Source organism: Oryx dammah, unplaced genomic scaffold (assembly GCF_014754425.2).
Source record: "Oryx dammah isolate SB20612 unplaced genomic scaffold, SCBI_Odam_1.1 HiC_scaffold_27, whole genome shotgun sequence".
NCBI lineage: Eukaryota > Metazoa > Chordata > Mammalia > Artiodactyla > Bovidae > Oryx > Oryx dammah.
In genome coordinates, this window is record NW_024070211.1 from 10,971,625 (window position 1) to 10,985,382 (window position 13,758).

The 13,758-nt window shown below is 41.7% G+C and overlaps 1 protein-coding gene, 1 long non-coding RNA gene and 1 pseudogene across 3 annotated transcripts; 2 read left to right on the plus strand and 1 right to left on the minus strand.

Moving 5' to 3' along the window:
* Nucleotides 1–1,750: 1,750 nt before the first annotated feature.
* Nucleotides 1,751–7,408, plus strand: MED18 (mediator complex subunit 18). Of its 2 annotated transcripts, none has more exons than XM_040229843.1 (3): nucleotides 1,751–1,979; nucleotides 2,851–2,929; nucleotides 5,886–7,408. In XM_040229843.1, the coding sequence occupies exons 2-3, from the start codon at nucleotides 2,857–2,859 to the stop codon at nucleotides 6,437–6,439; spliced, it is 627 nt and encodes a 208-aa protein (XP_040085777.1). In that variant the 5' UTR covers nucleotides 1,751–1,979; nucleotides 2,851–2,856; the 3' UTR covers nucleotides 6,440–7,408. The 2 variants fall into 2 exon arrangements, with proteins under 2 accessions (XP_040085777.1, XP_040085776.1); XM_040229842.1 differs by having other exon boundaries at nucleotides 1,753–1,979; nucleotides 2,786–2,929.
* Nucleotides 7,409–8,651: 1,243 nt separating this feature from the next.
* On the plus strand, nucleotides 8,652–9,113 carry LOC120855165. Its single transcript, XR_005719152.1, has 2 exons — nucleotides 8,652–8,707; nucleotides 8,913–9,113. It is a non-coding gene; the product is annotated as an uncharacterized LOC120855165 (long non-coding RNA).
* Nucleotides 9,114–13,133: 4,020 nt separating this feature from the next.
* Nucleotides 13,134–13,249, minus strand: LOC120855224 (annotated as a pseudogene).
* Nucleotides 13,250–13,758: the final 509 nt, after the last annotated feature.

Here is a 13,758-nt window from a genome sequence, read left to right on the forward strand (position 1 = left end):
CCTCTTATCCAGAACTGCCTGGAAGACTCACCACAGGACTCAGTACCTTCGGAAGTGCCTGTAATCCAGCTGCGGTAAACCATCAAAAGTCCATAGGAGAGTCAGCTGGAGAAGCCGAATTCTTTTCCTCGGTTTCAGGTCTAATTAGGCCCAGTTTCAGCCTTGTGACCTGTATTTAGGTTTGCGGTGTTTACAGCTCTCCAACATGTTTACTTCCAAACGCGACCATCCTTTCTTGATGGGAACAGTGGCCACCGAAGTCCAGTGTTTTATTCCATGAAACTGGTTTGGATCCGGTTGAATTTGATCCAGTGAAACCAACAGACCCGCCCACCAGAGACAGATGAGATTCTGGCCTTTATTAAGTATACATGGTGAACACCTAGTCCTGGCTGTACTTGGCAACCCTCCTTCTGTTTTGATCCCCACTCCCAACATGTGTGTACTTTTGACCTACTCTGAGCCGGAGTGAATGAAGTTGCTCAGTCGTGTCCGACTCTTTGCGATCCCATAGACTGTAGCCTGCCAGGGTCCTCCGGCCATGGAATTTTCCAGGCAAAAGTACTGGAGTGGGTTGCCATTTCCTTCTCCAGGGGATCAGACGCTTTACCGTCTGAGCCACCAGGGAAGCCCACTCTGAGCTCGACTCCTGATCTATTCGAGCGACTTTGTCCTGTCTACAAATGGACAGGCAATAAGATGACTTTAACCCAGAAGCAGCACCTCAGCAAGGGAAATGAAAACATCAGAAGCCAAAGTGACGTAAGGTGTGGCGGCTGCGGTGGTTAGGAGACTGAGTCCCACTGCGGCGGGTTGCACGCCCCCTAGGAGGCGCAGGTGGGCCCCACCCCGCCCCCGCGGGGCCGCGCAAGCCGGCCGGAGGGAGGGGCCAGATGAGGACCAAAACTCTCCAAGCGCAGCTCTTCCTTAGGAGTGGGAGCTGTTCTGAGTGAACCTCCGGCCGTTCGGGGATGCGTCTGCGTCGCTTACTTGGCTCGCACACCCTGCATTAAATTTTTAAAAATTTATTACTGAGTGTTTTGGTGCCCTTTAAATTTTTCGCTCCAAGAGAGGGCTTCAGTCACGTTATTCCAGCTCACTCTTTTCCTGGACTTTATGTCCTTGTCACATAAGCAGTACTCATCGAATTTATCTCCCAATATTTTTGTATTGAAGTAAAACAAACACAGAAGAGTGAACAAATATTAAATGTATTGCTGAGCTCCCTCACGGTTCTGAACAGTTTGCTGTGTGAGTACTCGGTCGCTTCAGCCCTGCGGGACTATTTGACCCTATCGACTGTAGCCAGTCATTGGACTGTAGCCAGCCACTCTGTCCATGGGATTCTCTAGGCAAGAATACTGGAGTGGGTTGCCATGCCCTCCTCCAGGGGATCTTCCCGACCCAGGTATCCAACCAGAGGCTTCTGTGTCTCCTGTAGGCAGGTTCTTTACCGCTCAGCAACCGGGGAAGTTCTATCATCAGATACCCACCCAAAATAAGTTTCTGTTTTACGACAATCTCTCCACTTTTTCTGAAGCTCTCTTCCCCAGGGTCTCTTTGTCCTTTCAGGTCCAAGAGATTTCCTGGACAAAAACACATCCAGGTCTTCACAGTTGAAAAAAATATTTTCCTGGAAGACGGCCTACGACGGCAATGCCGCCTGAATCTCCCACAGGACCCCTCCTAAGGAGGCCGCCATCTTCCGTGCAGCATCGCAGTTTGCGCATGCGCTCCTGCTTGCCGTACAGCGGAAGAGACTTTTTTGTCCTCTCGGCACCCTTACGTCGCAGAGTGGCGGTGTCGAGGTTTGCGCGACGAAAGATTTTTGTCAGACGTGGGAAGAGGCGAGAGAAGTGTTGCACTACCTAAGGGTTTTCAAGTTTAGGGCTGGGGGTGGTGATTGTTGCTCGAAAGCTCGGAGGTGCTCGGGTGAATACGGTCCCGTTTTGCTGGAAGAGGCTGGAACGCGTTCGGAGGTGTGTTTTTGGTGTAAGTGGGCACGTTTTGATGCTGGGTTTAGGAGGCCCTAAAGCATCATTGGGGCTTCCCTAGTAAACTCAGACAGTAAAGCATCCGTCTGCAATGCAGGAGACCCAGGTTTGATCCCTGTATTGGGAAGATTCCCCTGGAGAAGGAAATGGCAACCCACTCCAGTATCCTTGCCTGGAAAGCCCCGTGGACAGAGAAGCCCCATGGACAGAGAAGCCAGGCCTAAGTCGATGGGGTCACAAAGAGTCGGACACGACTGAACGACTAACACAAAGCATCAATGGAAAGAACTTCGTGCTTTCGCTTCAGTCTCTTTAAAAGGTTTTCAGAGAGGTGGAACGCCTAGATTTTAGTCTGGTCTAGGTTCTGCCACTGACCTGTCGTGTGTCCTTAGGCTCGTCCCCAAGCCTCAACATCCTCGTCTATAAATTGAAGGGCATGCAAGAGCCCTTACGTCACTTTTCAGTCTTTAGTTGCAGGTCCATTATGTCATCTGAGCCACAAAGACTTGGGGGTTAATATCATGGCCTCATTTTAGAAGAAAGACATTGAGTCCCAGGGTGCACAGAAAACCATTGAAGGGTTTCAGACCTTGAGACTGAAAGATTATGCTGTAACTCCATGATAAGGCCTCCTTTGTGTATTTCTGGATCACCTGAAACTGGCCTATAGCAGTTACTAAAGAAGTTTTGAATGGGTGGATGAATGAATTTTCATCTCCAGGCCAATGACCCAAGCAGATCTGGTCTCTTTCTGCCTCTCCCATGTATTAACAAGTATAACTCTTCTCCAGGTGTATCCTGTGCGTTACCTGACTGGGGATTCCAAATCTAGTTCTATCGTTTTCAACTTAAACAGATAAACATGGAGGCACCTCCAGTCACCATGATGCCTGTCACTGGGGGCACCATTAACATGATGGAGTACCTGCTGCAGGGTGAGTGAACTAGGGGGCGTGAATTACCTGTTCTCCTGTTTTCTGTTCCACTTTCCATGGAGATGAGAGGCTGTTATATAAAAGCTACCTGCATAATTTCTGGCACCCTTTTATTCCCCAGTTTACTTTTAATTATGGTCACAAATACGTAACATTAAGTTTACCATATTAAACATTTTTAAGCATACAGTTCAGTAATGTTAAGTATTTCACATTGTTGTATAGCTAATCTCTAGAACTTTTCATCTTGCAGAATTGAAATTCTATTCCTGTTAAACACTAATTCCTCCTTTCCCCTTGCCCTAGGCCTTGGCATCAACCTTTCTACTTGATGTTTCTAATTTTGACAACGTTAGATAACCTCATAGGAGTGGAAGCATTCAGTATTTGTCTTTCTATGACTGGCTTATTTCACTTAGTATAATATCCTCAACATTAACCCTTTAGCATGTGAGAGAATCTCCTTTTAAAAATCTGAATAATGTTCCACTGTATGTACATACCACATTTTCTTTATTCATTTCTCTGTCAGACATTTGGATTGTTTCTACCCAAATGGTTATCATAGATAACGCTCAGTGAACATGAGTGTGCACATACCTCTTCAAGATCCTGCTTTGAATTCTTTAGGAGTGAATGCCCAGAAGTGAGATTAATAGATCATATGGTAATGTTATGATACCGTTCGTTATTAGTTCCATCTTCTAGATCAGGAAATAGAAGTGAAGTAACTTTCCCAGATGAGAAAACTCAAGACCCAGGGAGGGTTATGATTTTCCGGAGGTCATTTAATCTTTAGTGGAAGAATTTAGACTTTAATTCAGATCATCCATTTAGTAACTTACAATAGACAAAATAAAATTGTTAATTTCACTTCTCAAGCTGCCTCTACTTCAGTCTTTCCCATCTTAGTAAGTGCCGCTGTCAGTCATCAGTTGCTTAAGCCATGCGTTCAGGAATCAATCTCAGAGAAAAGAAAATAGAGTCTATGGGGTCGCACAGAGTCGGACATGACTGAAGCGACTTAGCAGCAGCAGCAGCATGGCATGCAGGATCTTAGCTCCTGAACCAGGGATGAAACCTGGGTCCCCTGCATTGGGAGCACCAAGTCCTAACCACTGGATGACCAGGGAATTCCTGTGAACAGTCAGCCTAGATTTCTAGATCTAGTCATCTAGATATCTGTTTCTGACCTTTTGCCATATTTGCTTTATCTTTTTCCTTTTGCCGTTTTTGAAGACAGATTCAGATCTCGTAACATTTTACCCCCAAACACTTTCAGTATTCATCTCTAAAAAAGCAAGCGCATTTTCCTTAATAACCCCAATACTATCATTATTACCTGAAAAAGTCATAGTATATTTTTAATATCATCTAATATATAATTCATATTCAGAAGTTTCCTCCATCTTGTGTTTTGATCCAGGGCATAATATCATTTCATGCATTACATATGAAAACCATGTCTCTTAAGCCTTTTTTAACTTGGACCCGCCTCCCCTCATTCTCACTTTTTTTCATGTGACCCTGTCTGGTTGAAGCATCCATACCAATTTTCCTGGAATGATCTTTTTAAAATGTAAATCCAGTCATATCCTTGTTGCATGGAGAATAAAGTGTGGAGCTAATAACTGCCCAGTGGCCTTACAATAAAATACAGCCTTTAGCATGGGCGACACATAAGGCCTGCCTGCTTTGGCCCATCCGAATGCTCATTTCATGATCATCTTCCATCTTGCTTACCATACTTCAACCACACTGAGATCCTTTCATTTCTTTGGATTCCCCAAGCTCTTTCTTACCTCTGATCCCCCGGCGTCCAGCCCTTCACATAGCCATCTCATATTTATCCCTCAGGCCTCAACTCAGTTGTCATTCCCTTAGAGATCTTCTCTGACTATTCCAAGCCCTCAAAGAGGTCTCCTCTTCTCCACCCATACTGATTGCTCTCTATTCCATACCCCATTTATCTCTTGTTTATTGGCTTACTTATTTTTTTTATTTCCCCCACTAAACTATAATCTCTGGGCAGGCCAGGCCCCCTACTTCTTAGCATGGTGCCGTTCAGTAAGTGTAAGTATATGAACCAGCACTTAACAAAGCTCCGTAAATGTTTGAAGAATGAAAAAACACATGTCTGACACTGTTCTGAATGTAGGACCTACTCCCTACTCTTGTGATCTTCTGTCCTATGATAACTGTCGCTTTTCCAAAAATTTAGTCATTTGAATACCACTGTCAATATTTACTGTAGTTATAGTAGTATATTTTTATTTACTTTAACAGATTTAGTCAGTAAAGGAATATGTTCCTCACATTGGAGTATCAGCAGTAGAGAAAGAAAAATGATTAAAAAGTCAATACACTGATATGTTAAAAGATGACTAAAGAGTTGAGGTGATAAGCTAAAGAAAAATAAAGCAGGAAAATGAAAAGAGGTTGCAGGGAAATACACTATTCTGTTGGAGAAGAAAATGGCCACCCACTCTAGTATTCGTGCCTGGAAAATCCCACGGACAGAGGAGCCTGGCAGGCTACAGTCCGTGGGGTTGCAGAGTCGGACAAGACTGAGCAACTAACACATACACATGCTGTTTTATTATTTTTTGTCTTATATAAAATAATATATATTATTTTATAATAGAATAGAATAAAATAATTATTCTAGGTAGATACTGTTGCCTGTTAAACCCCAAAGTCTGCTAGAGGTTAGCATTACTAAACAAGGCCTAACTTCTAGTACCAAATAAGACAGTACAAAAAATTGAAAAGAGATTAACTTGTTATATAATATCTTGGCAGTGTAACCTCCTACAATCTCATATATTGGGCCTATGGTTTACAAAACACTGCACTAAATTATTTTGGTTTTTCATTTAAGTTTTTTTCAGTCTCTTGCTAATTCCATTACCCAAAATGAAAGATGGAACTCAATAGTGCTTTTTTCCTTCTTCAGGCAGTGTTTTAGATCACAGCTTGGAAAGCCTTATCCACCGCCTTCGTGGTTTATGTGACAACATGGAACCCGAGACTTTTGTTGACCACGAGATGGTATTCCTCCTTAAGGGCCAGCAGGCCAGTCCATTTGTTCTAAGGGCCCGACGCTCTCTGGATAGGGCAGGGGCACCCTGGCATCTTCGCTACCTGGGACAGCCAGAGATGGGAGACAAGAACCGCCATGCCCTGGTGCGTAACTGCGTAGACATTGCAACATCTGAGAACCTCACTGACTTCCTCATGGAAATGGGCTTTCGCATGGACCACGAGTTTGTTGCCAGGGGACACTTGTTCCGGAAAGGCATCATGAAGATCGTGGTGTACAAGATCTTCCGCATCCTGGTGCCAGGGAACACAGACAACACTGAGGCCTTGTCACTGTCCTATCTCGTGGAACTAAGCGTTGTTGCACCAGCTGGGCAGGACATGGTCTCTGATGACATGAGGAACTTTGCAGAGCAGCTGAAACCTCTGGTTCACCTCGAGAAAATAGACCCCAAAAGGCTCATGTGACTAAGACAATCTGTCCACTGGGGCTTGTCCTCAGCTGTTACAAGAAAAGATGTTATAATTGCCCCATTTCATCACTGCCAGCCACGCGTTCTTCCCTCAGGATGGAAGCCAGTGAAAACTCAGTTGTTTTTGCACTAGTTTCCTCATAGGGCCAGTTCACTTTTGTGACAGGCTTTCTAACTTAAACGCTAAGAATAACATGGAGAATCTAGATCATCCTTCTGCAGGAAGAAGGGAAACTGGAATAAAGTAGCTTTCGGGAAGAAAACTTTTTATGTATAAGGTTTGTAAAATAGAGACCAAGTTTGTATCGTGCAGTAATAAAAGCTGTAAGGAGAAATGTCTACCATTCTGATTGTTTACCGCACTACCCTACTAATTTGGGATGGACTCATTACCAACTGGAGCAAATATCTGACAGTGTTTTGTTTAAATTTGGTAGATGATAGATCGCTTTTACCTTTTGTACGAGTAGCACGTGTTTGTTGTTGAAAAAAATTAAATACGAAAATAAGGAAGATAATGTATAATCCTGTTATTTAAAGAGATGTGCTGGGTTTTGTGGGGTTTTTTTTGGTGTGCCTCATACATGGCATACAGGAACTTAGTTCCCAAACCAGGGCTCGAACCCATGCCCCCTGTAGTAGAAGCAGTTTCTTAACCACTGGACCACCAGGGAAGTCCCGAGATGTATAGTTTCTATTCTGTTTTATATCCTTCTAGGCTTTATTTTTAGAAATGTATATATATGAGATATATTTTAGAAAACTATTGTGTATATACTGGTTTATAATCATTTTTTTTAATCAGTAACATTTTTCCAGGATATTAGGCTACAGTGTTCCTCTGCTTAAAAAAAAAGTTTTTATTGAGTTCTTATTATGTGTCAGTGTTATCCTAAGTGCTTTAGGTATGTTTATTAATTTAACCCTCACAACGACCCGTATTTTGCAGGGAAACTGAGGTGCAGAGAGAGTAATTAGCTTTCCCTGAGCAATTCAGCTACAAATGAGCAGAGCTTGTATTTAAATATTGATAATTATAATTATTATTTGTATCCTATCATTATGATTTTCCAAAACTTAATTGTTTTCTCTACTTTGGGATTTTTAGTTAGATCCCATGTTTTGCTTTATAAACTATCCGGTGTTGCTAGTACTTTTATTTTATTTTATTTTTTTTTTTTTTTTATTTTTTTTTTTAATTTATTTATTTATTTTTAATTTTTACTTTACAATTCTGTATTGGTTTTGGCATAGATTGACATGAATCCACCACAGGTGTACATGCGTTCCCAAACATGAACCCCCCTCCCACCCCCCTCCCCACAACATCTCTCTGGGTCATCCCCGCGCGTCAGCCCCAAGCGTGTCATATCCTGCATCAGACATAGACTGGTATTTCGATTCTTACATGTTATTATACATGTTTCAATGCCATTCTCCCAAATCATCACACCCTCTCCCTCTCCCTCTGAGTCCAAAAGTCCGCTATACACATCTGTGTCTCTTTTGCTGTCCTGCATACAGGGTCATCATTGCCATCTTCCTAAATTCCATATATATGTGTTAGTATACTGTATTGGTGTTTTTCTTTCTGGCTCACTTCACTCTGTATAATCGGCTCCAGTTTCATCCATCTCATCAGAACTGATTCAAATGTATTCTTTTTAATGGCTGAGTAATACTCCATTGTGTATATGTACCACAGCTTTCTTATCCATTCATCTACTGATGGACATCTAGGTTGTTTCCATGTCCTAGCTATTATAAACAGTGCTGCGATGAACATTGGGGTACATGTGTTTCTTTCAATTCTGGTTTCCTCTGTGTGTATGCCCAACAGTGGGATTGCTGGGTCATAAGGCATTTCTATTTGCAATTTTTTAAGGAATCTCCACACTGTTCTCCATAGTGGCTGTACTAGTTTGCACTCCCACCAACAGTGTAGGAGGGTTCCCTTCTCTCCACACCCTCTCCAGCATTTATTGCTTGCAGATTTTTGGATCGCAGACATTCTGACTGGTGTGAAGTGGTACCTCATTGTGGTTTTGATTTGCATTTCTCTTATAATGAGTGATGTTGAGCATCTTTTCATGTGTTTGTTAGCCATCCGTATGTCTTCTTTGGAGAAATGTCTATTTAGTTCTTTGGCCCATTTTTTTATTGGGTCGTTTATTTTTCTGGAATTGAGCTGCAGGAGTTGCTACTAGTACTTTTAATTAGATATTTTTTGTCATGTGTGATCATTCTTTAGGATAAATTCTAGGTGGCTCAGATGGTAAAGCGTCTGCCTGCAGTGCAGGAGACCTGGGTTCGATCCCTGGGTTGGGAAGATCGCCTGGAGAACGATATGGCAACCCACTCCAGTACTCTTGCCTGGAAAATTCCACGGACTGAGGAGCCTGTTAGGCTACAGTCCATGGGGTTGCAAAGAGTCGGACACGACTGAGCGACTTCGCATATCATCCTAGGGAACTGCTGGGTCAGAGAGTATGCACTGTTTTAAGTCTTCTGCCATATATTGCCAAATGCCTTCCAGAAATGTTTCAATTTTCACTCCTACCAGTTGTAAATGAGGTTTCCAACACAGTTGCCAAAACTGGGTGTGACCATGATAACACATTTTTCCCATTTGATGTTAAATGGTGACTGGTTTTAATTAAAAAAAAAAACAACACGATCAATGAGATTTAAATTTTTGTGTTTATTGGACATTTTTTTCCTTACATGAATTTCCTTTCCTTCATTGTTCATCTTTATTTGTAAAGAGCTTTTATATAATTTCCCATTTATCACTTGACTTAATGAATTTTTTAAAACAGTTCTGAGTGAGATAAATGTGAGTTATTTTAATCCCTGTAGAGTTTTTAATACACTGGAGACAGTTTGGCTTGCTAAAAATTGTAGGTCACCCAAATTTTTCATTTTCTTCTGGAAACTTCCACTTAGATAACACCCCAGTTGACCAACATTTGACAAATCATAATTCTCGTTGGACCTCAGTTTGCCACTTGAAAGATTATATGAATACTCTTAAGAAAACCTATCCAAAGTTGACTTAAATGGTAAGGATGATATTACCTGATTTAAGGGTAAAATCAAGGATAGGATAGCTTCCAAGTTGGTTAGGTGGTTATTTCTCAGGTTCTGGGATCCTTTTCTTGACTTAACCTTGCATATTTTCAACATAGCTTTTACTGGCTTCAGTTCTATCAGTTCAGTTGCTCAGTTGTGTCTGACTCTGCGACCCCAGGGACTGCAGCATGCCAGGCTTCCCTGTCCTTCACCAACTCCTGGAGCTTTCTCAAACTCATGTTCATCAAGCCAGTGATGCCATCCAACCATCTCATCCTCTGTTGTCCCCTTCTCCTGCCTTCAATCTCTCCCAGCATCAGGGTCTTTTCCAATGAGTCAGTTCTTCCCATCAGGTGGCCAAAGTATTGGGAGCTTCAGCTTCAGCATCAGTCCTTCCAATGAGTATTCAGGACTGTTTCCTTTAGGATTGAGTGGTTTGATCTTGCAGTCCAAGGGACTCTCAAGAGTCTTCTCTAAAACCACAATTTAAAAGCATCAATTCTTTGGCCCTCAGTTTTCTTTATGGTCCAGCTCTCACATCCATACATGACTACCGGAAAAACCATAGCCTTGACTAGATGGACCTTTGTTGGCAAAGTAATATCTCTGCTTTTTAATATGCTTTCTAGGTTTGTCATAGCTTTTCTTCCAAGGAGCCAACATCTTGTAATTTCATGACTTCAGTCACCATCTGCAGTGATTTTGGAGCCCAGGAAAATAAAGTTTCTCACTATGTCCATTGTTTCTCCATCTATTTGCCATGACGTGATAGGACCCGATGCCATGGTCTCAGTTTTCTGAATGTTGAGTTTTAAGCCAATTTTTTCACTCTCCTCTTTCACTTTCATCAAGAGGCTCTTCAGTTCCTCTTCACTTGCTGCCATAAGAGTGGTGTCATCTGCATATCTGAGGTAATTGATATTTTTCCCGGCAATCTTGATTCCAGCTTGTGCTTCATCCGGCCTGGCATTCCACATGATGTACTCTGCATTTAAGTTAAATAGCAGAGTGACAATATATAGCCTTGACGTACCCTTTTCCCAATTTGAAACCAGTCCATATTCCATGTCCAATTCTAACTGTTGCTTCAGTTGTATGAGTAAATCTTGTTCCTCCTTTCATAACATATTAGCAAGATAATTCAAGCAGGCCCCTTTCTTATTTTGTAGTCATCCACTTTATTCCTAAACTCGACTCTTTATTATAGGCACCCATTCATATGTGTTCAATGTATGTCTCTGATGCTTGTCTTATAAACTGTGTAGTTATGTAAGCATATTCACATAAGTGATGTGCAATAAATGTTCCTCTTCTTTTTAAAGTTATTATTGCTTTTGTGATATTCTCTTGTTGCTATATGTAAACCTAACTTACAACTTTGAACTTGCATAGGCTTTCATATTACCAGTAATATTAGTACTTAAATAATGCTTAACTTTGCCAACAAAGGTCCATATAGTCAAAGCTATGGTTTTTCTAGTAGTCATGTATGGATGTGAGTTGGACCATAAAGAAAGTTGAGCACTGAAGAATCGATGCCTTCGAATTCTGGTGCTGGAGAAGACTCTTGAGAGTCCCTTGGACTGCAAGGAGATCAAACTAGTCAATCCTAAAGGAAATCAACCCTGGATATTCACTGGAAGGATTGATGATGAAGCTGAAGTTTCCTATATTTTGGCCACCTGATGCGAAGAGCTGACTCATTGGAAAAGACCCTGATGCTGGGAAAGAGTGACGGCAAAAGGAGAAGGGGAGCAGAAGATGAGATGGTTAGATAGCTTCACTGACGCAATGGACATGAATCTGAGCAAACCCTGGGAGATAGTGAAGGACAGGGAAGCCTGACGTGCTGCAGTCCGTGGGATTGCAGAGTTGGACATGACTTAGCGACTGAACAACAATAGTGCTTCACTCTGTTTCAGATGCTTTAAATGTTTCAAATCATATACTTCTCCCAACAACCCTATGATATTTTTACTCCCATTTTGTAGACAAGAATGAGGCACAGATAACTCAAAATTTTACTTCCACTGTAAGGTTGGAGCCTGCATTTGAACTTGAACAGTCTAGCTTCAGAATCCAGGCACGTAAGTACTGTGCGTCTACCACATTTGTACTCATTCACTCTTCTGATGATAGAAACCTAGCCGTCAACACTCTGTCACTATTAAAATTGCAAAAATAAGCAAGTTTGTATATTGATATGAGTAATTACCCTACACTGTGTAATTGGGTATGCTCAATTTTGCCAAAAATTATCAGGTTGCTTTTCAGAATGCTGTGCTATTTACATTACTATCACAGTACACAAGAAATCTTAATAACCACATCCTCACCAATCTTCAGTGTTACCATTTTTCTAATTTTTGCCAGTATTTTATTTAAGTGTAAAGATTTTTAAAATATGTAACCAGCAAAATTATTTATCAATAAATTTTTAAGTAATTTCACATTCTGATGCCTTTTCACTGCCAATTACCTTAATTCCTCCATTTGAGTCATACTGTTCAAGATAACCCTTTCAAAAAGAATTTTTGCTCAGTCCACAGTTTTTTAGTTGGGCTTCTTTGATATTCAGTGGAATAGGGACACATTTCAAAATTCCCCAGCTGTGGTCTTGGAGATTCAATTTCCTCAAGCAATTAGCTATGGACTATGTTTAGGATCAGAGGAGATGGATCTGCCTGGTTCTGAATTTTAGACATCCTCTAAATATGCATTTGGAGAAGGCAGTGGCACCCCACTCCAGTATTCTTGCCTGGAAAATCCCATGGATGGAGGAGCCTGGTAGGCTGCAGTCCATGGGGTCGCTAAGAGTCGGACAGGACTGAGCGACTTCACTTGCACTTTTCACTTTCATGCATTGGAGAAGGAAATGGCAACCCCCTCCAGTGTTCTTGCCTGGAGAATCCCAGGGACAGGGGAGCCTGGTGGGCTGCCGTCTATGGGGTCGCACAGAGTCGGACACGACTGAAGCGACTTAGCAGCAGCAGCAGCAGCAAACATGCATTAAGTTCAAATCAGATTACTCTTAAGCTGTCACACCTCCAAACAGTACAGGTGGGGCTTCCCTGATGGCTCAGTGGTAAAGAATCTGCCTGCCAATGCAGGATACACGAGTTCAATCCCCAATCTAGAAAGATCCCACATCCCGCAGAGCAACTAAGCCCATGTGCCTCAACTTTTAAGCCTGTGCCCTAGAGCCCGGAGACCCCAACTACTGAAGCCCTGGAGCCTAGAGCTTGTACCCTGCAGCAGAGAAGCCACTGCAGGGAGAAGCTCGGGCACCAAAACTAGAGAGTAAGCCCTGTGCTCCACAACCAGAGAAAGACCCGGCACAGCAAAAAATACATAACTAACTAAAGTTCTTAAAAAAAAAGAAAAATAGTACAGATCACTGGGATATGGTAATTCATTTTTAAAGTTCATTCCCTCAAAATAAAAGCCTAAAAAAAGGAAGCCATCTTTGTTTCATGTCAACGTTAAATTTAGAGTACTAAGTCAATGTAGTTGGTAATTTCCTGCATATCTTAAGCTTTTAAATGATCGAATCTATAGTCCTGGAAGCAACCTTTGTGTTTATCAATACTTCCACCACTTGAATCTCTTTCAGGTATCATGATCCTTCTTATCTGTCTCAAAACTCATAGTAAACAAAGAGTTCTGGGCTGCAGAAGAGGATTTCGTTTCTCACCTGTCTTTGTCCACAGATTAAACAACAACAAAAAAAACACAAGTGCTATTGATTTTTGCTAGTCTGGTAGCGGTAAAGTGGGAGTTCTCAGCTGTTTTGATTTGCATTCTCTGATTATAACTAAAGTTGACACTTTCATTTTTCTGTATGCTTAATATGTGAAAAAATACTAAGATATTTATATATCCTTTGCTTGTTTTTCTATTTGATTTCTTGTTGATTTGTAGCGATTGTATATTCTAGACATTATTCCTTGTTTATTAACATTTATTTATTTATTTGGCTTCTCTGGGTCTTAGCTGCCTCACACTGGATTTTCAATCTTTCCTGCCACATGCAGGATCTAGTTCTCTGACCAGGGACTGAACCTGGGCCCCATGCATCGAGAGGGTGGTGTCTTAACCACTGGACCACCAGGGAAGTCCCTCCTTGTTTAAACACTGCAGATACCTTCTCCAGTCTGCAACCTTCATGCAAATTTATTATGTCATTAATTTAGTAGGTGTCTTAAATTTTGACCTTAGAATTTGGAGTCTTATTTTGGAAGT

Excerpts from the sequence above, each read along its gene's own strand:
- MED18 (XM_040229843.1), top strand. The coding sequence starts at position 2,857 with ATGGAGGCACCTCCAGTCACCATGATGCCTGTCACTGGGGGCACCATT. Across the intron at positions 2,930-5,885 it reads GATGGAGTACCTGCTGCAGG|GCAGTGTTTTAGATCACAGC; the intron begins GTGAGTGAACTA and ends TTCCTTCTTCAG.